The following is a 24,702-nucleotide window of genomic DNA, read 5'->3' as shown; positions in this document are numbered from 1 at the left end:
TTACACTTCTGCCACCGTGCCTGCCTGTAACATGACAAACTGGACATGACGTTTGCCTTTATTAAGATTCCAATCCAGGGATTAGGAATCTAATGTGGCCTTCTAGATGTTATTGGACTATAGCTTCCCTCATCCCAGACAGTTGTCCATGTTGGTCGGAGCTGATGGGAGTTGAAGTCCAGAAGAATCTGAAGGAGCACAGGATCTCTAGCCCTGTTCTTAACCTATGAGCTGAGGTTAGATTTATAAGACATACAACTCAAAAACTCCAAGGTACTGAAATAATGTGTTAGTGTGTAAATCAGGACTGGCCTGGGACATTTTGCTGCTGGAGTCAAAATGCCCCGCTGCCACCATCTCCTCCTCCACAGGCGCTCCCTGCTGCCGCCATGTGGGGTGCAGCACTAGTGGGGTATGGGTGTGGCAACAGTGGGGTACAGCAGCAGAGGAAGCAGGGCACACCCACACAGGAAATGGCAGTGGTGAGCTTTGTGCTCCTCATGCCCTGATCTGCCACCTGAGGTGACTGCCTCACCTCACTTCATGAGCAGGCCGGTACTGACGTAAAGTATGTAGCTTGAAGATCTGCTTAATAGTGCCTACTGAAAGTTGGCAAACAAGAACATCTCAGAAGCAGCTTCAGAAAAGCCTCAGGCAAGTTTCCAGGGAAACAGAAACCATAACTACATACCATAGATGTTGGTTGATTTTTTACAACTTTGACTGCCTTCACTTCCCAAAAGCATTCTGGGAATTGTAGTTGGGGGAAGCTTGATCTGCTAAAGACAATAACCCCCTTTTTCAGAGCAACAGTTCCCATGTTTCCCTGGGCAGAGGGAAAGGTTGCTTAACTGATTAAGTTTGTAATTGGGAGGGTGTGAGTGAATATGTGAATGTGTCAATTTTAGTTTTGCTTTTTCTCGGTTTCTCATTTTTCCAATCTTAAATTCAGTTCTCAACATTTCCAAAGCAGTCTATTTTTTTTTTAATCTCCTCATGAAAATTCACCAGCATTTTAGTGCAAATTTATCCTAATATACACATTTTTCCTGATATAATGAATTCTCTGTGTTATTTTCAGTAAGCTATTCACTTATGCTCACTTAAAATGTGCATTTTTTTCATCAGGGGGTTTGGACTGGGTGTCCATCAATATGCAGATGATACCCAGCTCTACCTCTCTTTCAAATAAGAACCAGTGAAGGCGGTGAAGGTCCTGTGTGAGTGCCTGGAGGCGGTTGGAGGATGGATGGCGGCTAATGGATTAAAGTTGAATCCTGACAAGACAGAAGTACTGTTTCTGGGGGACAGGGGGCGGGCTGGTGTGGAAGACTCCCTGGTCCTGAATAGGGTAACTGTGCCCCTGAAGGACCAGGTGCGCAGCCTGGGAGTCATTTTGGACTCATAGCTGTCCATGGAGGCGCAGGTCAATTCTGTATCCAGGGCAGCTGTCTACCAACTCCACCTGGTACGCAGACTGAGACCCTACCTGCCCGCGGACTGTCTCGCCAGAGTGGTGCATGCTCTAGTTATCTCCCACTTGGACTACTGCAATGCGCTCTACGTGGGGCTACCTTTGAAGGTGACTCAGAAACTACAACTAATCCAGAATGTGGCAGCTAGACTGGTGACGGCCGCCAAGACCACATAACACCAATCTTGAAAGACCTACATTGGCTCCCAGTACATTTCCGAGCACAATTCAAAGTGCTGGTGTTGACCTTTAAAGTCCTAAACGGCCTCGGCCCAGTATACCTGAAGGAGCGTCTCCACCCCCATCGTTCTGCCCGGACGCTGAGGTCCAGCGCCGAGGGCCTTCTGGCGGTTCCTTCATTGCGAGAAGCAAAGCTACAGGGAACCAGGCAGAGGGCCTTCTTGGTAGTGGCGCCCGCCCTGTGGAACGCCCTCCCATCAGATGTCAAAGCGATAAACAACTACCTGACATTCAGAAGACATCTTAAGGCAGGGAAGTTTTTAATGTGTGATATTTTAGTGTATTTTTGGTTTCTATGGAAGCCGCCCAGAGTGGCTGGGAAGACCCAGCCAGATGGGCGGGGTACAAATAATAAATTATTATTATTATTATTATTATTGTTATTATTATTTTTGTGCATGTAATTTCACTGGAGAACTCCACTGCAACTCAGAGAAGGATGGCTCTGTTTTAGTCAGTGTATTGTTTTGCAAAGTTCAAATTAGGTAGTTCGCTTTCAAATAGAAACTGAATTGAGTTGCTTGCCCCATCTGACCCAGAGCTTTGCTCCAGTTCAAGAAGCGTGACACTGAAGCTGTGCTCCAGTTGTTCCACACAAGTTGTCAGCACATTAGTACCTCAGATGAGCTGGCCTTTGGGCTGGCTTAATTGTGCAATCATTGAAAACCTACAGCAAGCAGCTGCTGTGCCTTTTATGCCTCAGTGCTGGTCTGCTGTTTTAGGCCTCCAAAATGGAGTACACTTATTCTAAGCTGATGATAATTATTGCAATGCATCATCCCTGTAAAATAAGCTTCCCTAACGTCCAAAGAGATCTTGCATTTAGCAGCGGACAGCAGCCAGAGAGGAGCAGTGAATGTTGGCGGGGGAGATTATATTCCCTCCAAGGAGGGAGTGGAAAGGAGACTTCCGGGGTGGCGCCATCGGTAATGGCCGATTCCCTCTTACTTGGAGGGAACCAGCTCTGCAGAAATCGGGTCTGCAACGCTACGGCGAAGCGGGGACCCTTCAGAAATCACAGGCGGGTGAAGCCTGTGACCGTGGGACTCGGCGGGCACCCTTTGCGCCCCCCCAATTGGCAAAGGAGCCCGGCTCCGGGCTCCGGAGCGGAGCGGGGAAGTGGCGCGGTGCTGTGAGTCAATTGCTTCTTCTGTGGAGCGAAGCCGCGTAGCTGTTACCGGAGAGCGCTGCCTTTTTCCTGGGACAATTTGGCTGCAAAACAACGATCCGTGAGTAGGCTAATTTCGGAATTAAAGGAACTTTACAAATTTTATGAATAATTTGGCACCGAAACGGAGAGGCATAAACAGGAAGTCTGCCTTCCGTTCTTGTAAATGGAGTAAAGCAATGAACTTGTAAGCGGAAACCTTAAAAGACGTCGGAAAAGGTCTATAATCCAAACATCAAACAAGCGATTCCCCCCCCCCCTTGATTGCAGGAGAGGAGGGGGGAAAGGTCTGGACTGTATTTTCCTGCAAAAAGAGAGGAAAAGAAGCTAAAATCCACCCCTCAAAACCCTGGAATGGGTTGCCAGTGAACAGTAAGAAAGCTGTATTGTGAAACGCGCTGTTGCTGAAAGTACTTTTTGACAGTTAACTCTGCATCAGAGATACACGTAAGATACAATATTCCTGCCTGGCTTCTCCTGGTTTTAAAGTAACAGGAAATAACTGAGATTGAAACTGTTGTCCTTTTTGTGAATTGGGGGGCTAAAGGAAAAAAAAGTTAATTACTTTAAGATACTTTTGACTGTTACTGTGTCCCCCTAGAGGAAGTTTGAAAATGCTACAATAGCAGTGGGGCCAGGAATTTTCCACTTCGAAACAAATTCTGATCGTGAGACTGACCTTGGGTTTTATCTTGAGGGTTATGGCAGATGGGAAGGAGAAGATAGAGTTGTTACAGGAAAGAGCAACAAGGTCTGGCAGACTATTTCGCACAGAAGGTGGGCTGCAACGAAGAGCATCGACATCTGGGCCTTCTGGTTTACCAGTAGTAACCTCATCGGCACAACCTAAACCTAAAGGAATGGCAGCTGAAGATGCTGTGGTTCAGGCACTAGGCAAAATCAACGAATCTTTGGAAAGAATAAGCAAACAAGTAGCCGAGGCATCGGGTAAAATAGACCAAAACACTACAAGTATTAATAATTTGGGACAGAAGGTAAATACGAATACAGAAACTATTCAGAAATTACTGCAGGAATCTACCTTAACACGAAAGACAGCCGAAGAGGCAAAGGAAATAGCAACTGCTACAGCCACTGTTGTAGAAGAGAAGATACCACCGATACATAAACAACTTGAAGACCACAGATCAATATTGTCTATGATTGAGTTGAAGGAAAAACAAACGAATTTAAGGATCAGGGCTGTACCCGAAGATGAGAAAGACAATTTGATTGACTTTCTTACGCAGGAATTTGCAGACTTTTGGAACCCAGATTTGGAGAAGGATAGCTTCAAGATAGAGAGTGCCTTTAGGCTTGGAAGAGGAGGGAGGAAGAACAGGGTGAGAGACTGTTTGATCACCCTCCGAACAAAAGAGGAGAGAGACAAAATCTTGAGTCTGCACTTCCAGAAGACTTTGGAAATACACCAGTCAAAAGTGGAGATATTTAAGGACATTCCGAAACATCTTTTGGACCTTAGGTCCAAATTTAGAGATTTGGTTGCCCTGTTGAGAAGTAACGGAATCATCTTTAGGTGGGAATTCCCTCAAGGTCTATCCTTTAGTTACAAAGGAAAGAAGATAAAAATAAGATCAGAGGACGACAAAGACAGATTTTGGAGAGACCACGGAGAAGACCTGCAGAAGGAAGCTGCAGAAGACCTAAGAGCACTAGTAAGTGAAACTCTAGACATACCAGGTTTACCTCCTGAACTAAAAGACCGCCTGAAGAAGGGGATACCACTGACAGATCAGGAACAGGCACTGGGTGCAGTTGGAGGAGAAGCAAAGTAAATACATCATGGCTCTGCAACTATTAAGCTGGAATTGTAATGGTTTGAACTCCCCTCAGAAAAGGAGATCCGTGTTTCATTTATTAAAAAAGGAACAATTGGACTTGATTTGTCTACAAGAAACACATGTAACAAGGCTACACAGGAAACTACTGATTAATAAAAGACTGGGTCAGGAGTTTATTTCATCGGACAAGGTTAAAAAAATAGGGGTAGTGATTTATGCAAAGGAAAGACTACTACCGAAATTTATCTTCAAAGATGACCAAGGAAGATTTGTGGCAATTGAAATTCAAACACAAGGAGAAAAATTTTTGATAGTGGGAGTATATGCACCAAATGAGGGGAAATCTGAATTTTTTAAAAAGTTGCATGAGACATTGATGGACTATCTGGATTATAATGTGATCTTGATGGGAGACATGAATGGAGTGGTATCTACACACATGGATAAGGCACAAAGACAGGTAGTCACTAAGGACGGCAGACTACCGAAAACTTTTTTTGAGATGACAGACAACTTGGACTTAGTTGATATCTGGAGAACAAAGAACCCCCTAGCTAGAGAGGGAACCTTCTTCTCTGAAGCCAAATTGACATGGACAAGAATTGACCAAATATGGGTAACTAGAGGAATGGCACCAAAGATAAGAAAAGCGGAAATCTGCCCAAAAACCTGCTCCGACCATAATGCTGTAAAGATGGAGATGAAACTAATACCAACTGGTTCCTTCAGATGGAGGATGAATGACACCTTATTTAGAGATGAAGAAGTGTTTAAGAAGGCCCAAAAAACCTTGAGAGATTATTTTGAGATAAACATGAACACCAATGTGGATAAAAGAGTAATCTGGGACCCAAGTAAAGCTGTTATGAGAGGGTTCTTGATACAACAGAATGCATTGAAGAAGAGAACCCAAAATGAGAAGAAGGATAAAATTTTGGAGAAAATAAAGGAAAGTGAAAAGAAATTGAGAGCAAAACCAAAGTCGCAAGAGATTTTGAGAGAAATAAAGTTACATCAAGTACAATACATGAAAATGATGAATCAGGAGATAGAATGGAAAATCAAACAAATGAGACAAAAGACATTCGAGTCGGCTAATAAATGTGGGAAATTGTTGGCTTGACAAATGAAAAAAAGACAAAAATTAAATACAGTTACTAATCTAGAAGTGGAAGGAAGGAATATACAGAACCCAGCTGAAATCAGAAATTGTTTCCAGAGATACTTTAAACAACTATATACACAAGGGCCACAGAAAGAAATTGACTTAGATCGATTCTTGAAAACAAATGGATTACAAAAAATCTCCCAAGAAAATAAACTAATGTTGAACTATAAAATAACTGAACAGGAGATAGAAGGTGCCATTCAGAATATGCAACTAGGTAAATCTCCAGGACCGGACGGACTGACTTCCAGATACTACAGATCTTTAAAAGAATGGCTAGTACAACCTTTGAAGGAAGTCTGTAATGAAATAATGGATGGGAAAAGGGCACCAGAGTCGTGGAAAGAAGCGTATATTACACTTGTAATATCACTGCTTAATGTGGATTACAAAATTTTTGCAGATATTTTGGCTAAAAGATTAAAAAGAGTGCTACTGGAAGAGATACATAAAGACCAAACAGGCTTTCTCCCAGGTAGACATCTATCGGATAATGTGAGAAACATAATCAACATCTTAGAAAAATTACAAGTGAATATAAATACTAAAGCAGTTTTAATATTTGTGGACGCGGAGAAAGCCTTTGACAGCATTTCTTGGAGTTTTATGAAGAAGAACTTGCAGGGTATGGGGGTAGGCCAAGGTTTTGAAAACGGTATAGGTGCAATATATTCTGAACAAAAGGATAAATTAATTGTATTTTTTTTAAATGATATTTATTAATGTTTCAAAGAATACAAGAATTACACAAAAACAAAAAATAAAAATACAAGAGAATACAAAATACAGAAAAAAGAATAAAGTTTTTAAGATATAACAAAAAAAAATAAAAAGAAAAAGAAACATACAAAATAAAAACAGTTAAAACACGTTAATTTTCCATAGCATATCTTCCTTACACTTATTTCCCCGGACCTCCTCGTACCTCCCTTTTTTGTATTCCAGTTCAGTTTGTTAGTTCAGCAAATCCTTACCATTAAGCTTTTACCCATTTGTAAACCTTTTTTCGTATCTCTTAAAGCATTACAGCTGGAAACCACTTAGTTTCTATCCAACATCCTTCTAAGATTCCTTAATTTTACAGTATTTCTGTAAATAGTCTTTAAATTTCTTCCAGTCTTCTTTCACCGACTCTTCTCCCTGGTCTCGGATTCTGCCAGTCATTTCTGCCAATTCCATGTAGTCAATCACCTTCATCTGCCATTCTTCCAGAGTGGGTAGATCTTGTGTCTTCCAAAACTTTGCAATGAGTATTCTTGCTGCTGTTGTAGCATACATAAAAAAAGTTCTGTCCTTCTTTGGCACCAATTGGCCGACAATGCCCAGAAGAAAGGCCTCTGGTTTCTTCAGAAAGATTTATTTAAATACCTTTTTTATTTCATTAGAAATCATCTCGCAGAAAGCCTTAATCCTTGGGCACGTCCACCAAAGGTGAAAGAATGTACCTTCAGAAAATCGGCTTCCAGGTGGAAAAATCAAAATTAAAAACAGAACTGTTAGAACCCAAAACTAAGATTTTGTCAAAGATGTATAACTTGCTGTTGAAATGGAATACTCAGGATGAAACGGTGAAATCTGCTATGATTAAATGGGCACAAGATGTTGGACGTAACATAATGATGGCTGACTGGGAACAGTTATGGACCACAGGTATGAAGTTTACGGCATGCAATGCCTTAAGAGAGAATATTATGAAAATGATATACAGGTGGTACATGACCCCAGTCAAGCTTGCAAAAATCTATCACTTGCCCGATAATAAATGTTGGAAATGTAAAGAAACTGAAGGTACATTCTTTCACCTCTGGTGGACGTGCCCAAGGATTAAGGTTTTCTGGGAGATGATCTATAATGAATTGAAAAAAGTATTTAAATATACCTTCTTGAAGAAACCAGAGGCCTTTCTCCTGGGCATAGTCGGCCAATTGGTGCCAAAGAAGGATAGAACTTTCTTTATGTATGCCACAACAGCAGCAAGAATACTTATTGCAAAGTATTGGAAGACACAAGACCTACCCACTCTGGAAGAATGGCAGATGAAGGTGATGGACTACATGGAATTGGCGGAAATGACTGGCAGAATCCGAGACCAGGGAGAAGAGTCGGTGGAAGAAGATTGGAAGAAATTTAAAGACTATTTACAGAAATGCTGCAAAATTAATGAATGCTAGAATGATGTTGGATTGAAGTTAAGTGGTTTCTAGCTGTAATGGTATAAAAGAATATGAAAAAATGGATTTTTAACAGGTAAAAATTTAATGTTAAAATATATTAAGATTAAAGATCAGGATAAATTAAGGAGGGAAAGGAATTGCTGAACTAATAAATTGAACTGGAATACAAGAAAGGGAGGTATGAGGAGGTCCGGGAAACAAGCAAATGAAAGATAAGTGATAGAAAGATTGAATTGTTTTTAACTACTTTTATTTTGTATTTTTTCTTCTTTTTCTTTTTTCATTTTGTAATATTGTGAAAACCTTAATAAATATTTATTAAAAAAACACAAGGAGGGAGTGGAAAGAAGGCCCCCTTGTGTCAGAATTAATGAAGATTGATGTCCACCTCTACAGCTCCTTGAAGGAAATGCAGCCATTTCCTTCTGCACACTCCAGGTCTTTCACAGAGCATCGGCTTTCAAAGCGTGCAGTTAAGGATAGTCAGGAACGGAGCATCAAGTATGACCTGTTCCAGATAATGATTTAGGCCAAATGCATTGCTGAAAGGTGAGAGCTGCTGCCTCTGCTGAGACTGCAGTCAGGTTTGGAGCAGATAAGTTATTTATGCCCTGGACTGGCTGCTTATAGTCATTCAGTGAAACTAAAGGTAAAGTAAAGGGACCCCTGACCATTAGGTCCAGTCATGACCGACTCTGGGGTTGCGGTGCTCATCTCGCTTTATTGGCCGAGGGAGCCGGCGTACAGCTTCCAGGTCATGTGGCCAGCATGACTAAGCCACTTCTGGCAAACCAGAGCAGGGCACAGAAACGCCGTTTACCTTCCCGCCACCTATTTACCTACTTGCACTTTGACGTCCTTTCGAACTGCTAGGTGGGCAGGAACAGGGACCGAACAACGGGAGCTCACCCCGTCGTAGGGATTTGAACCGCCAACCTTCTGATCTGCAAGTCCAAGAGGCTCAGTGGTTTAACCCACAGCGCCAACTATATTGGTCTAAAAGCACATAGGGCCCCCACTCTTGCTGAAGCTAAGCAGGTCAGGATCTGGTAATAAACACTACCTTGGGTTCCATGAGGGAAGAAAGGTACAATCTAAATGTATGAAAAGAAAGAAAAACAAAAAGGCCATAGTCCACTGGTGCAAAACATGTTTCTAATGCAAAGGGCCAAGATTCAGTTCTTGATATATCATCCGTTGAAGTGTAGCATTGGTGAGGAAGGCCCAAGACCCTGGAGAAGCAATGCCATTGTGGTTTAAATGTTCTGAATATGTTTATATTTTATTGCAAATTGTATCGCTTTAACATTTTGATGTTTGCTGCCCCCTGGGCTCTTTCGGGAGGAAGTATGGGACACAAATTTAATAAACAAATAATGAATCAAGCATTTCTTCTCAGCTGGGGTGTTTACTCATAGTTGAATTGTAGAATTGGAAGGGACCCCGAGGGCCATCTAGTCCAACCCACTGCAATGCAAGAATCCTGTCCACAGCCGTCCCTGGTTGGGCTTGAACCACCAACCATTTTGGTTAACAGCCAGATGCACTGACCCATTGTGCCACTCAGGACTCCCTCCCAAGGTCTGGTAGCTGCAGTGGTGCATCAGAGCAGAACTTTGCAGCTGACAGAGAAGCCCGGTGCCCCACTCAGCAGAATGAGCAGGAGGGGCCCCAGATGTACCAGGACTATACGTTACCATTTAAAGGGAAGAGGCAGAAGATCTTTAAGTCAAGTGTCTGGAAAACTGCAGCAGTGGGTAACTCTGCCATTGAGAACAGAAACCTCCAACCGTTTCCTAAGTATTAACTCCCACTTAGGAAACATCTCCCAAGCGTCCTAGGCTATTAACTGGTAAATTGACCTAAGAACGGGCAGATCATTTAGCAGCCATAACAGTATGTTTAGGTATCTGTCATCATTACAAGCATGAATGGAAAGAGAATCCTCCTGAAAGCTGTGCAGAACAATATTTTGGGCGCATGTGGCATCTGCGTGCAGCAGAATTCGGAATGTGTGAAGCAGCCTTCATTAATCCCAGGTCTCTCCCCTTTCTTCCACTACTTCATGTGAATGGGCTCAGAGCATCAAAGTTCCAAACAGAGGAGAAACAGAGCATAAAGGAGACATGAGCCCTAATTGTTGCAAGCTGCTCTGGAAGTCCTTGCACTGAAGAGCAAAATACCAAATAATTGCAATGACTAAGTAAAATAGAATTAGGCTCTCATTCTTCCATGTAAATAGACTGGTCTGATTCTGTTCTAATATTTGGTGTTCATGGGCTCATTTGGTTCTTTTTTTATTAATGCCACTTGTGCACACGTGTGGGAATGCTAATTTAGGAAGAAAACTATTCCCCTGTGCTGCTTTTCCAGAACTTGTTCTGTCTTCTGAATTTCACTGGAATCTAAAGTCTTGCTCAGGGAAAGTTCCATGAATAAACAATCCCAGTATTTCCTTATGTTTCTAGAAATGGAATTCCTTTTAAAAAAGTAATTCCATTACTTTGTGAGTAAACGCACGACAGCCTCTCCCTGTTGGGTAACAGCTCACACAGATATAAAAAATCGCCTGCAATTCGTGTTTTGTGAACACTACTGAGGCAGCTCTTTCTCTTGTATCCAACCATGGTGCATCTTGGGATGTCAATAAAACAAGGCCCAACAGGATCTCTTACCTCTGAGAACATCTCACAGAACTCTAAAGCTCAGTTTTGCAACATGATGATCTCTTTTGGTTCCTTCTAGGAGTATGACTCTATGATCTCGGTCTCCTGGCTTTTAGCAGATCTTCAAAAGGAGCAAAGATATGCTGTGAAACTGGACTTCAGGTTTCTGCAAAACATTTGCACTTGGTCTTGCCACGCCAAGACTCCAGGTAAGCCTGCTCAACTAGCTTGCTTTTTATTAAGAAGGAGCTATAGTTCAGGGGTGGAGAACATATTTTGCAAACAAAAGGTGCTAGGATCAGTCCCCAAAGTAGTAAAAACTGGGCTAGAAGGCCTGCTTCAACTGTTTTACTCTTCATGGGAGGGACTAGAGCAAGAGGGGAGCTGCATACAGAGCATACCTTAAAGCACATGACTTTGCCCAAAGAATCATGGGAATTGAAGTATTTTAAGAGTGCTGCGAAGTAACTTTGTGAGGGTAAACTACAGTTCCCAGGATTCTTTGGGGGTAGCCATGTACAGTGTCTTCACAGCCTAGAAACCTGTGGCCATATAGTTGTTGTTGGACATCAGCCCAATTCACAGTAGTCAAGGATGATGGAAATTGTAGTTCAACAGCTTCCAGTGGGCTACAGGTTCCCCACCCTTGGACCACAGCTTGGTGGTAGAGCCGCATGCCTTGCACATAAAAGTTACCAAATTTAATCCCTGGCATCTCCAGTTAAAAAGCTATTAGAGAGTAGCTCTGAGGAAGTCCCTCATCTGAGATCATGGTGAGCTATTGCCAGAGTTTGCTGAACTAGATAGATTAATGGTCTGAATTGGTGTAAAACAACTTATTTTGACTGTATAAATATACAGTGCCATGTTCCAAATCTTCTTTCTATCATGTTTTTAAAAGCTCAAGACTTCATCACATTCTAGCATTGTAAATGGAGTGAAGCCAAGGCAGGGAACACAGATAACAGGGACAAACCTATGTGTATCAGTGCCGGCTCAGTTCAGTGTTTGCCATTACAGTGGTGCCTCGCAAGACGAAATTAATCCGTTCCGCGAGTCTCTTCGTCTTGCGGTTTTTTCGTCTTGCGAAGCACGGCTATTAGCGGCTTAGCGGCTATTAACGGCTTAGCGGCTTTAAGAAAAAGGAAACAAACTCGCAAGAACTCGCAAGACGTTTCGTCTTGCGAGGCAAGCCCATAGGGAAATTCGTCTTGCGGAACGACTCAAAAAACAGAAAACTCTTTCGTCTAGCGAGTTTTTCGTCTTGCGAGGCATTCGTCTTGCGGGGCACCACTGTACATTGTGTGGGACAATGAGCCGCAATTGGATATGTGACTAGCAAAGGACATAAGCTATTTCATCTCCAAAACTGGATGCTCCTGGGAGATTGTCCCTACCACCCTACTGCTGACCCTGATAGGAACAAAGGCCCATCTCGTCCAGCATCCTTTTCTCATGTTGGCCAAGCAACTGCCTCTAAGAAGTTTGCAAGCAGGACATGCGTGTAGGAGCACTCTTTCCACTTGTGATTCTCAGCAGCGGGTATTCAGAGGTGTACCACCTCAAATTCAGGAGATAGCACAGGATAGGTATGGCTAATGTCCTGTTTACACTGCTTCCCAGTGGGATTGCAAACTAAACAGATGTGTGGACACAATCTAGAATAAATGAGGCTTGGATAAGGAAGTTTAAGAACATAATGAAAAACCCTACTGGATCTATTATCTGTTGTCAGCAATATTTGGAAGATCCCAGGCTCTCTGCAGTAGCTGAAGGGGGAGGTGGGCAGAGCACTTACAGTCATTGGAAGAGACTGGGAATCTGTTAGAAAAGACAAGGCAAGCTAGCTATGCCAGGATCCACTGCCTTAAGACACCTGGAGCACCTTAAAACAGCAATGCACCACAGCTTCCCTTACCTTGCACCTTTCTCAGTTGGCACATGGTCGCCAGTCAGTTGGCCAGGAGGTAATGTGGCATTGAGACACAAAAGATTCCCCTCTCCTGGCCCCTCTAGCCCAACACCTCCTTTCCACAGTGGCCAACCAGATGCTTGCCTCACTTTGCTTTGCCCCCAGCAACTCATGTCCAGAGTCCAGCTGCCTCTGAACCTGAACAAACGTCTACTGTAATAGTTGCAGATATTAGGGAGCGTGCTCAGGAGGAGGCCATTTTTCACAAGCTCATGGGGCTTTTAATAAACTGTCAGAACTTTGCTGCAGCTGTGTATGAAAGTTCTACCAGATATGCTTGGTCCTGGAAGAGCACTGAAGTGCTTACCTCATGCACTGATACTCATGCACTACACCCAGAGGACTCTGCTGCATTCCAAACAATTAACTCACTAAGCCTTGTGGAACACCATCAAAGACAGAACATGGAGTGTGATGGATCGCTGCTTAGTGACCTGAGACATCATGGGCTGAAAGGTGTCTATTCATGCAGCATCCGACAGCTTATTTGGAGCAAGCATGGATGGTGTGGTGTTTTTCATTGTGGTTGTGGTATGATAAGGAAGAAGCACAGAGAAGGGCCATAGCTCAGTGGGAGAACATCTACCTTGCATGCAGGAGGCCCCAGCTTCAATCCCCAACGTCTGCAGGGTAGACTGGGAGGGGCCCCTATCTGAAATCCTTGAGAGTTGCTCTCAATCATTGTAAACAGTACCCAGCTAGATGGACCAATGCTCTCTGTCTCAGCATAAGGCAGCTTCCTATGCTCACTCTGCACATTGCTTCCAATTCTCCGCTGCCCCTTTTTGTGCTGAAACCTGGGAATGAACCACTTGTTTCTGGTTATGAAACTACTGTAGACACGAGATTGAACCATTGGTCATATCAAGCCTGGTTTTCACTGTAATTTCAGATACTCTGTAAGATATCTGTGCATTGCACCGTCATAATTGCAGGAGCATCCATGTGAAGTACGTAGTATGTAGGGAAGGGCCATTCTGACATACTGCTTCTCAGGGAATATGTTGTGGGAATGTTCAGGGTGGCAGGAGAAGATATATGGTTTATTAATATCCTTCCTAACTTGCGTTAGCAAGTTCCTTTACTTAGCAGAGTGCATTCCCCTTTACACAGTGGAAAACTAGTTGCAAACCCGTGTGAGTTTCTTAAGACAATTCACAATTCAATCTGGCTTGTCCAGATTGAAATGTGTTCTAATATTTTTCTGGTAAGACCCCTTGAATCCCTCCTAAAAGAAAAAAGACACTACAGTCTTATTCATAAGCAATAAAAAGAAAGTTTATTCACGATCAGGCAGAGCACAGTGTGATCCCTGAAGGCAGGCTTTAGTCTTAAAGTTACAAACTTATACTAACAGGTTTATCCCATAAGGGAGATGACCTGGGGGACTGCTTGGCTGGCAGCCAGCAGTTCATTCCAGGTAGTTTGCAGGACAAAAAGAAAATGGAAAAAAGAGAGAGTGGCAGCATGCCTTGTCCCTTTACCAGGTCTGGAAAGGTCATGCCCACCCACTAGTCACATGCAAGGAAGGCTGCTCCAAGCCAGGAGGAACGGGAAGTCTGGCTGGCTGGACCAAACATTCCTTTGCATGTCCACTCTAGGAAAACAAGGAATGTTGTACTGGACTGCTCCCAGTGGATTACATCCCACATATGTGTATCTTCTTACAGATTTTTTTCTGGCTTAATACTAATTCCTTTTCTCTAGGGTTAAAGGAACCCTGGGAAGTATATTAAGATCAGGGATCTCTAAAAAAGAGATTCTTAGCACCTTGCCAAGTTACAACTCCCAGGACTATTGGAGGGAAGACACAGCAGTTGCACTGGTATGAAGCCAATAGCAACTTGTAGCATAGATAGGGGACATATGCTGCCCCCCCCCAAAAAAGTACTCCTGCAGTACTGTTTTACCATTCAGACACCAATTCCTGGCTCCCTTTATAATAGAATCAGAGAACTGTAGAGCTGGAAGGGACCAGGAGGCTTATCTAGTCCATCCCCCTGCAATGCAGGAATCTTTCGCGCAACATGGGTCTCAGACTCATGACCCTGAGTTTAAGAGTATCATGCTCTACCAACTGAGCTGTTCCAGCATGATCTTCCCCCCTTCATGCTAAATGGTAGGGCTGCCTCTGATTCCTCTTCAAACAAGTTATTCCTGTATTAGATTAGATTAGATTTATTATATACCACCCTTCATCAAAAAATCTCAGGGCAGTGTATAGGTTTGTGCCAACCTTCAGGATGCTGTGGTGATTGGAATACCCCCTGCACCACGTTTAACCCTGCCCATGCCGTCCTGTTTCCTCCTGTTTTCCCCTCTGAGCTGTTCTGTTTGCTGCCATAGAAAGTCTAAGATCAAGACTCAAGTATGCTTCTCCCCAAACAAAGGCCAAAGATGCTACAGATTTGCACAAAACTGCATGTTTATAAGTATGGGTGAAAATTTAGAAATAATTGCAGCTTGATTCTCCTTGCTATAAGGGGCTTGATTTGAGGCATCAGGAAAGCCTCCCCCCTTTCCTTTCAGAGTCTTTATAAAAGATCCACTATTCAATCAGCCTCTGACCTGTTTGTTGAGATTGGAAATGTGGCGGCAATGGGATGCCATATTGCCGAACAGCAAAAGCAGTATAACCCTGGAATGAATTTTGACAGCTTGAGGTACAGCCAGTTTCCATAGTGGAAAAGTGTTTGCATTAAGCCCACTATGGCTTCTGGTTGGCATCCTCTTTTGCCTTTTCCCCTCCATCTGCTCTGAGAGACAAATTATTTGGAACATATATAGTGGTATTGCTTCAAGTCAGTATTATTCCCTGAATACAGCATACAGAGGTTGGATATCACTTTCCCAATCCCAGGTTCATCTTCCTGCTCAGCTATGTGAAAAAGTGGATTACCTTTCATCTTAAAATTGCCTCACAAGACTGTCACAAGAATAAAACTAAGAACAGCATTTTCTGCCTTAAAAAGTGATGTAGAAATGAGTAGGAATCTTAACACAGAGCAGAGTTATCACAGGAGAAAGCAGCAATATCCAGCAATTAGAAGTTATATAAATGTGCCTCTTTCCTTTCCGTTGTATCATGATCCATCTTTGTCTCCACCCAAAGCTGATAACCGAAAGAGAAATAGTGTCAAAAACCCTTTTATGACCTCAACTTAAGATGAGTATCCTTTTGTATTTTGGAACCAAATGTCACTTTAGATGCATGGCTGACAAAGGCCTTCATCTTCTTCTCTTATAATTTCTCATTAAAGCAGACATGGCATTATTGTACTCAGGGTCCCCCCACTCCAATCCACTCCACTCCACATCATTGGCTGTTGCTGGTGGGCTACTGAGAACAGACTGTGTGCATTGTTATGTCACGCAGAGATAGAATTTGTTGGTCAGCAGTGACCATGTCTTGAAAGTAATGTGCCCTTTCAGCTTATGCCAAGTCTTAAAAAGGTGGAACAAAGTAACAGTAATAATAGGGGCTGTTTAATATCATAATGACAAACCAGCCCCTAAGGAACCAGTTGCTTTTATAGCAGGGGCCTCATGCTCACCCATATCTCCTCATCACTGTAGGCAAAACGCAAGGCATGGGTTCTCCAAGACACAGGACTGCCCTTTTAATCAGTGAGGGGGAATATGTGGCCCTACAGTTGTTGTTGGACCCAACTGGTCCTGGATAGTATGGCCAATGACTAGGGATAATAGACATTGGAGTCCAACAACTCTGGAAGGGCCACATGTTCCCCATCCCTGCTTTTAAGGCTCCATTCTTCAAGAAAATGACACATTCTGGGAGGGGTGGACTGATCTAAGAAGGATAAAAGGCCTCTGTTGAGCTCCAGACTTCATTGGAGCAATCTGTCTGCTTGGAGCTATCCAAGGTCCTGCAACTCTAGCTTGGCCCCAAGCTCCTTGCCTCCCTGACCAAATATTGCCAGGCATTCTTTGCAGCCCATGAACACCATTTGTGGTCTGGACAAGTCACCATAACTACTCACCAACATTGCAAGCAAGTCCAGGTGTGCATGAAAGCACACCCCATCCTTGCCTCTGCTCCTGCTGCTTCCTTTGCTGTTTCTCCTTGGGCAGAGAGATCACAGTATGAGAAGGAAGAATTGCTAACACCAACAGTGACAGAAGAAGATGGCGCCTGCTCTTGACTTCTCTCTGTTACATTCTTGGGCCAGTGCTTCTTGTCTCCTCCTCATGCATCAGTTTCACTGTGGGAAATCTCTATATGTAAAAAACAGGTCCAGGGCTTGTAAGCTTGGCTACTATAAGAACAGACTGTTGGACTAGATGGTTCTTTGGGCTGATCCAGCAGGGGCTTCTCTTGTGTTCTTACGCAGAGATACCACCATGCAGAGGATTGCAACAGGATTGAAAACTACATGGTAGAATTGTCAGTGGGTCTCCCCATGTTTTTATTTTCATTTCGAAACAGCTGTAGGTGGGACTCCAAATTTGATTGGAGAATCAGCACTGCCTGGAGGTGTGTTCACTCTTTTACCATTTGCCATGTCAGGTGGTGTTAGCCCCACGCCAAGAGGAAATAGGCACAGTCTACATACCTATCCCTTTTCCCTAGTGGGTTCAAATCCAGAATCCTTGTGTCTGCTTTAAAACCGTCAAGATCTGACCATAGCTCTCCCATGTAACATGTAATTTGGCCCTGATTGAGCTCTGGTTGCTCCCTCAAGGCAGCTTTGTGGATTCTCAGTGCCTTGCCAACCAGTAAGCAATGGCCACTCAGATTTCTGCAGCCATTGCTGACACCCATTCAAGCATATTTTCAAAGCTATAAGGGCTAGAATTGTGCTCCCCTTGAAAAAATAGAAGAGGAAGACACCTGAGATTTGAAGGAGGCTGATTTCTGTGTCCATTGCCACATGTGGTGGCTTTTTCTGTACATCCATAGAACTTCAGCATAATCACAGCAGCCCTATCTATCTATCTATCTATCTATCTATCTATCTATCTATCTATCTGCCATCTGTGGCTTTAAAGAAATATGCATTGTAGAGGTGTGCAAACTGAATATCCAGAGATTAGAAATCCCATTCAGGAGTTCCCAGTGATGATTCCTTTCTCTAGTCAGATGCATCATTATTGCTGGTGAAGCCAGCCAGCCTTGTGGTGCAGCCACACACCAAGACCTAATTCCAGCGTCAGAAGAGAAATCACTTATCTGCCACAGAGTTTACAAGGCGAAGCTAAAGCTGAAGTGTGTGGTTAATGCCACACTTGCCTGCGCACAGAGAACCCCTTCAAAGTAATAAATTGACCACTTTGTCTCGGGATGGAGCTTGTTGATGTTTAGAGGGAATATGTAAGTGGGTGTATACGTCACAGCTTGGCAAAAGACAATCAAAGTATTCAGGCTGTGCGCAGGAGCCTTAGGAAGGAAAGTGGGAGAGTCTGGACTTGGAGAATGAAGCATTTCAAGACAGGCAGGTGAGTTAAAAGACGTGCTTCGGGATGGTTTGGGATTTACGTTTGCTGTTTTCCACAATAAAAGGAAAAGGGAGAAGGGACCTTCGTCTTCTGCCCGTATGTGTTTCTCAGAAAAGGAGGGAGGGTGAACTGCAGATATATTTTTCTTGACTTTCCTTGTTCGTTGAGAGCATTCAAGGGAGTTGCTGTTACCACTAAGCTGGGCTAGAGCTCTCTAAATGCCCAGTTTGCAGGGAGAGGGAGAAACAAGAGCATGCAAGTCTCAGAATGCAATTCTCACTCTGCTTGGAGCCCCTTTCTAGGTGTGTCTTTAAGGAATTGCATAACCTCTACCTTGTTTATTAATAGTAGTAAGCCAGTTGATGCATAAGTCAAAATTGAGCAGTATTGTCTCATGATGAAGGATGATGATGGAGGTGAAACTGGGGTAGAACCTTTTGGGTCAGTATGTGCGGAGGAAAACTTGCAGGGCTGTTAATTTCACAAAGGCCTCCTTCACTGGACCAAAGAGACATGATGGGGGCAGCCATGTTGGTGCAATCACCAAGTCTGCCCCATACAAGCACAAAAGGGTGGCATTAGCAAATTTGCATTACTCCAAAAATATCTTGGAGGAAGAAATCCTAAGGAGAAAGGCATCCAATGGATACCCAGTAGGCATCGAAGACTGACTGTTGGAGAGGGGATAAAAAACTGGGGAAGGAAATAAAGGAATGGAATGTCATGGGAAAGGGTGTAACTGGTTGGCATCCTGAACAGGAATACTTCATGCTGCAACGTTTTGTTGCAAGTCCCACTTGTTCATGTATAAAGCTGGGCATGGTTGGGGTGGCTGCTTTTAACAGCAGAAATTGTGTGTAGATGAGGGAAGCTGAATTTGCCCCTGGCATAACACCCACACTCTCTTCCCACAACTCACAGCCCATTCTGATACAAGGAGAGAGCCAGACCAAGGGGCAAATGCCTGGGATGACGCTAAGAAGGAAGAGTTCTTCTACCTTTATCTACACTCTCTTTTTTAATGTTGCAAACACTCCTTTTAAAATATGTGACTGGCGAAGACTTAATGATTCAACAACATCATGTTTAATTTGGCCCTGAGAATGTGGACACCCTTGGTTACTACACATGCCAGATGTGCCGGGCTTTCTAATGATGGACCAGAATGCAGATAACAACCATTGTGAATTATGCTGTTTGCTTACTTGGTATGAATTGCTACTTCTATTTCCTCAAAGGAGGTGTCTGAACATTGAATGGGGATAAAAACCAGAGCTGATTGTTTAGTAATTCCTAAGCAGCAAAGGAAAGGAAAAGGGCTTCCTTTCTATAGCAGCTGATGTTTGCTTTGCCACAACAGCCATAGGGTGAAACAAAAAATGTGAAAGGTGGCGCTGGAAAAGGTAATTCACCTGGACTTGCCCATGCCAAGACTATAAAGCTAATCTTGTAAACTATATACTGTGTGTAGTTCACACAGCTCAGGCAAACATGCAGAGGACCAATGTAACTTGAAGGGCCATAGCTCTCATCCCTGGCCATGCTGACTGGGGCGAATGAGAACTGTGGGCCAACGGTAGAGGAAGAGCTGTGGCTCAGTTGCAGAGCATCTGCCTTTTATGCACAAGATCCCAAGTTCAATTCCCAGCTTCCCCATATAGGACTGGGTCTGAAACTCTAGAGAGTGGCTTCCAGTCAGTGCAGACAATGCTGAGCTAGATGGACCAAGGTCTAACTCAGAAGAAGGCAGCTTCCTTGTGTTGCTATGAACACAGAAAATGATCTGCAATATGGATCAGATGTCCTAAGTTATCAACACATTCTCGGTTTTCTACAAAAGCTATGAGGGCGTACCATATGTTTTCCCCCTTCATTTTATCTCCTGTCCCCATTTTCTTTGTGATTTGTAGTTTCCCGCATGGAATTGACAAAATGTGCTCTAAATATATACACAAACACAACACTGAAAAAGCAAACTGGGACAGATCTTCCCTTGGTTTAGCAGAATTTGTGACTTCCTCCTCCAGCATTGACTTTTTGCTATTATGTGTGGTTGAAATGCCTGTTATATCACCATCAGAAACAACTTAGACAGCCCAAGTCCCATGGCCCAGTTGAGTTACCTCCCTGGGACTCATTTTGTGCCTCCCCGTTACTTATCCCTTCCGTGGGGGATCTGCTTTGTATTTTTTCCCCTTGAAGGCCCAATTTTATGCTGCTTTTACAACTCCTTGGGACAAGGGGGTCTGTGTTACAAGCTAGTAAATTCACATTGGCTGGAATCCTCTACCCTCCTAAATCTCCAGTTACAGGATCATTGTCTTGGGGATGGAGACCTGCCCAGGGAGCCAAGAACTTTGACCCTTGGTTAATTTTCCTCACTCTTTATTTCTTCAACTTTCCTTGCTCTCACAGGTTCACATTTCAGCAGATTGTTTTATTAATTCTATTATTGTACAGCTGGAGAGCTATTGCATTTCTGTGTTTAAATTTTATTGTATGCTTTCTTATGGAACAGGGAATGAGAGCGAGGGAAGGGGAGGCTTACAATTTCTGTAGGGATTTTAATTAGTAAGCATAACCCAGTTAGAATCCAGCAGAAGAAAAACAAAACAAAACAAAACAGCTTTCCATACATAACATAGAACCCCAAAGTAATTTAAATTTCTCTTCCAACAGGCAAAATGTAAATTTGTTTCTTTGCTTGCTTTGTGTACTGCCTTGTTGTATGAGTTATCAGAGATTTTGTTTCACCTTGCAAATAGCAAAGTTGTCTGATCTGGAAATATAACCATGAAACATCTGATTTGGAGATGGCTAGGTGTTCTGGGGTGGTGGTTGAAGTTGCTCATCAACAGCTGTTAGCCCATGGACAGCAGACAGGACACAGGTCACCTGTCATAGTCTTCCCCAGTGTGGTGAGATGTATTTCTATTGAAATTATAGTAATTATTTCTACATTTAAATCTGTAAATACAAATTAGCATGTGCACATTCTGTGCAAATCTATCCTCTTTTATCTTATTTTTTTGGTGACACCTTTCCTCTTTTTTTGGCATTGCATAAGTGGCACCCGTACATTTCATGTTTTCCTTTCTATGTGTTATCAATATCCTCTGATCTGGAAGCCTTGCCCCTTAATGTAGAAGATGCTAGCCCCGGTTTGTTGAGGGATCTTCTATTTTAAGAAGCACTCTTCCCCTTATTATTACAGGGCAGTTCCTAGTGTCCCTTTGTTCAAATTAAGCTTTAGGTCCTTATTTTTAAAGTCTGGCTTGACATAATGGATTCTGTCATGATGATGTGCAGCCTTTTTGTAAATAATTAATAATACAGTTCTGTAACTTGTGTGACCAGGCCATGTGTGAAATTTCCACACCTTTGAGCAGGGGGGAAGGATGACATCTACTCATGCAACTCTAACCCAAGAGTCTAGTCCTTGTGAGTGTAGAGCAGGGGTAGGCAACCTAAGATCTGTGGGCCAGATGCGGCCCAATCGCCTCCTCAATCCGGCCCGCAGACATTCCGGGAATCTGTGTGTTTTTACATGAGTAGAATATGTGCTTTTATTTAAAATGCATCTCTGGGTTATCTGTGGGGCATAGGAATTCGTTCATATTTTTTTCCAAAATATAGTCCGGCCCACCACATGGTCTGAGGGACGGTGTACTGGCCCATGGCTGAAAAAGGTTGCTGACCCCTCGTGTAGAGCATAAGACGAGCTTCAGGCCAATGGCCAATCTAGTTCCGTATCCTGTTGTCACAGTGTCCAACCAGATGCCTGAGGGAATCCTGCAAGCTGGACATAAATGCAACAGCACCTCTGCCCACCTGCAATTACCAGCAACTGGTATTCAGAGCTTTTCATAAATCTTCTTGAAATATACTCAGAGTCGCAAAGTGATTTCATGCTCTTTATTCAGCTCATAGTGGTGAGGAGGAATGAATAAATGTCCCCTCACAGTATCTGCTTTATATACATTATTTACACAATGGGCTGCACATGATTGGCTAATTCTGGAATTCTACTGTAAGCCAATCAGGTTGTGGATTCACTTCTATCTGGAGCAGGATTGGGTGGTTCCTGCCAACCAATCATACTGCTGCATTGTTCTAGGACCAATCAGACTGCTGCATTCTGAATCCTATTGTTCTAGGACCAATCAGACTGCTGCCTTTTGGATCCTATTGTTCTAGGACCAATCAGACTGCTACAGTTTGGATCCTATTCAACTCAGTACATAACACCCCTCCCCTCTAAGTTCCAGTCCTGCCCGGGAGGTCGCATTCATAGTCCTCAAGGTATGCCGGCGGCCTACGTGTGCGTTGTGGCCTGGGGTGTTCCCTGGTCCGGGCTCCGGGTTCTGGCTCGTGTTCCAAGGATGCTGGCTGTGATGCGGCTGTTTGGTCTGGTGCAACCGGCTCGCTCAGTCGTGGTTCTGGTTCCGGTGTCCTTTCGGCCTCACGGGTCCTCTCTGTATTTACTGATTCTGCCTCTCCTGCTGGCCCCTCCTGCTCTATGGGCCTCACTGCCCCGCTGTTCCCTTGGGACTCCTCTGACCTGTCCTCCTCCTGGTTTTCTCCCGGGAATCATCGCCGTATCTGGTCGCAGTGGCGGCGCCAGCATTGCCCCCCATCCGTTAGCACCTCGTACGACACGGGGCCAGTGACCCTGGTGATTGTGGCGGGTACCCATGCTGGGCCTGCCCCAAAATTCTTTGCGTACACTGGGTCCTGGGCCTCGAAGGTCCGGGGGTTCCTGCCTTCCCCCACCACTACCTCATCCTGAGCTCTATCGGGGTGAAGGCGGTCCAATCTGATTGCAAGGCGCCGACCCATTAGTAGTTCAGCGGGGCTCCGGCCAGTCGTTGAGCTGGGGGTGCTGTGCTGTGCTAGAAGGAATGTGGCAAGGCGGTACTCCCAGTCCCCTTGCGTCATGCGGCGAAGGGTGTCCTTGGTGGTCCGCACCATGCGTTCTGCTTGGCCATTGGTGGCAGGGTGGAACGGCGCCGAACGGATGTGGCGGATGGCGTTCTGCGCTGTGAAGGTTTGGAATTCTCCTGACGTAAATGCAGTCCCGTTGTCTGAGACGAGAGTGTCAGGGAGCCCGTGGGTTGCAAACAGCCTGCGTAGTACCCGGATAGCTGCGGACGTGGAAGTGGACGGTACCAGTGCGACTTCCAGCCATTTGGTGTAGGAGTCCACCACTATGAAGAATGTTTTCCCCTGAAAGGGGCCAGCGAAATCCACATGCAGGCGTGACCATGGTGCTCGGGCGGACTCCCAGGACTGGACTGGGGCCCTTGGGGGGTCTGGGCGGGATTCTTGGCAGGCCTGGCAGTGTTTGACCCAGGCCTCTATCTCTCCATCGATCCCCGGCCACCACACATAACTCCTGGCAAGGGCCTTCATTCTTACTACCCCTGGATGTGTCTCGTGTAGGGCTGTGAGGACCCTTTTGCAGAGGGGCTGGGGAACAACGACTCTGCTTCCCCATAACAGGCACCCCTTGTGGGCCGACAGTTCATGTTTGCGGGTTGTGTAGCCGGCGAATTCTGGCCCGGGGCTGCTGCTGGGCCATCCCCTCCACACCCAGTCCAGGACCCGGGAGATGACCCTATCTTTCTTGGAATGGTGTGCAACTTCTTGTGCCTGAATGGGGCGGTCGGGAAGCAGCTCCAGGCTCATAACCTCTTGTGCAGGTGCTGGGTCAGGGCCTGTTTCCGGTAGTGGTAGCCTGCTGAGGGCGTCCGCATGGCCCATCGCCTTCCCAGGTCGGTGAATCAGTGCATACTGGTAGCTGGCAAGGAAAATTGACCACCTGAGGACGCGAGGAGACAGCACTTGGGGGGTCTGCTTTTCGGGGGCAAACAAGCCAAGCAACGGCTTGTGGTCAGTCACCACGGTGAAGGGCCGCCCGTACAAGAAATCATGGAATTTTTTTACTCCCTTTACGATTGCCAGACCCTCCTTGTCGATTTGCGAGTAGTTCCGCTCGGTTGTGTTGAGTGTCTGGGAAAAGTACGCCACCGGTACCTCTCTTCCATCCGGGAGTTGGTGCCCCAGGACAGCTCCAATGCCATAGGGTGAGGCGTCGCATGCTAGCACCACCGGCAGCCTCTCGTCGAAGTGTGCCAAGACCGAGTTTGAGACAAGCAAGTCCTTGACTGCCTGGAATGCGGCCTCCTGGCGCTGGCCCCACACCCAAGGGGCCCGCTTGTCCAGGAGTCTGTGTAGGGGCTCCGCTACCGCCGCCTTGTGGGGAAGGAAGGAATGGTAAAAGTTCAATAGTCCCAAGAAGGCCTGAAGTTCAGTCTTGCTCTTGGGCGCTGGGGCATCACAAATGGCCCGTACCTTGTCCCCAGTCGGGTGGACCCCTTCTGCGTCCACCATAAATCCCAGAAAGTCCACCTGAGGCACTCCTAGTAGACATTTTTCCCGCTTCACCTTGAGACCCGCCGTCTGGAAACGGTGCAGAACGGTGCGGAGGCGGTCCTCAAACTCCTCTGGTGTGGGGCCGGCAATCAACACATCATCGAAGAAGGGGGTGACGCCAGGAATCCCTTTAAGGAGAGAGTCCA

At 44.7% G+C, this 24,702-nt stretch overlaps 1 protein-coding gene across 2 annotated transcripts in view; it reads left to right on the top strand.

Moving 5' to 3' along the window:
• Positions 1-24,702, top strand: part of COL8A2 (collagen type VIII alpha 2 chain) — a 158,494-nt gene that overhangs the window by 101,769 nt on the left and 32,023 nt on the right. Inside the window, exon 3 of one of the 2 annotated variants that reach the window (XM_081018451.1) lies at positions 10,772-10,901. Coding sequence is in view for 1 of the 2 variants with exons in the window: in XM_081018450.1 (XP_080874576.1) it covers positions 18,099-18,121 (23 nt within the window). In the remaining variant the exon portion in view is untranslated. Of the gene's footprint in view, positions 1-10,771; positions 10,902-18,083; positions 18,122-24,702 lie in introns of those variants that run through there. The other variant, XM_081018450.1, reaches the window with a different exon arrangement.

Source organism: Podarcis pityusensis (assembly GCF_964106645.2).
Source record: "Podarcis pityusensis genome assembly, chromosome: 8".
Classification (NCBI taxonomy): domain Eukaryota; kingdom Metazoa; phylum Chordata; class Lepidosauria; order Squamata; family Lacertidae; genus Podarcis; species Podarcis pityusensis.
This window is presented reverse-complemented; position numbering and strand designations above follow the sequence as displayed.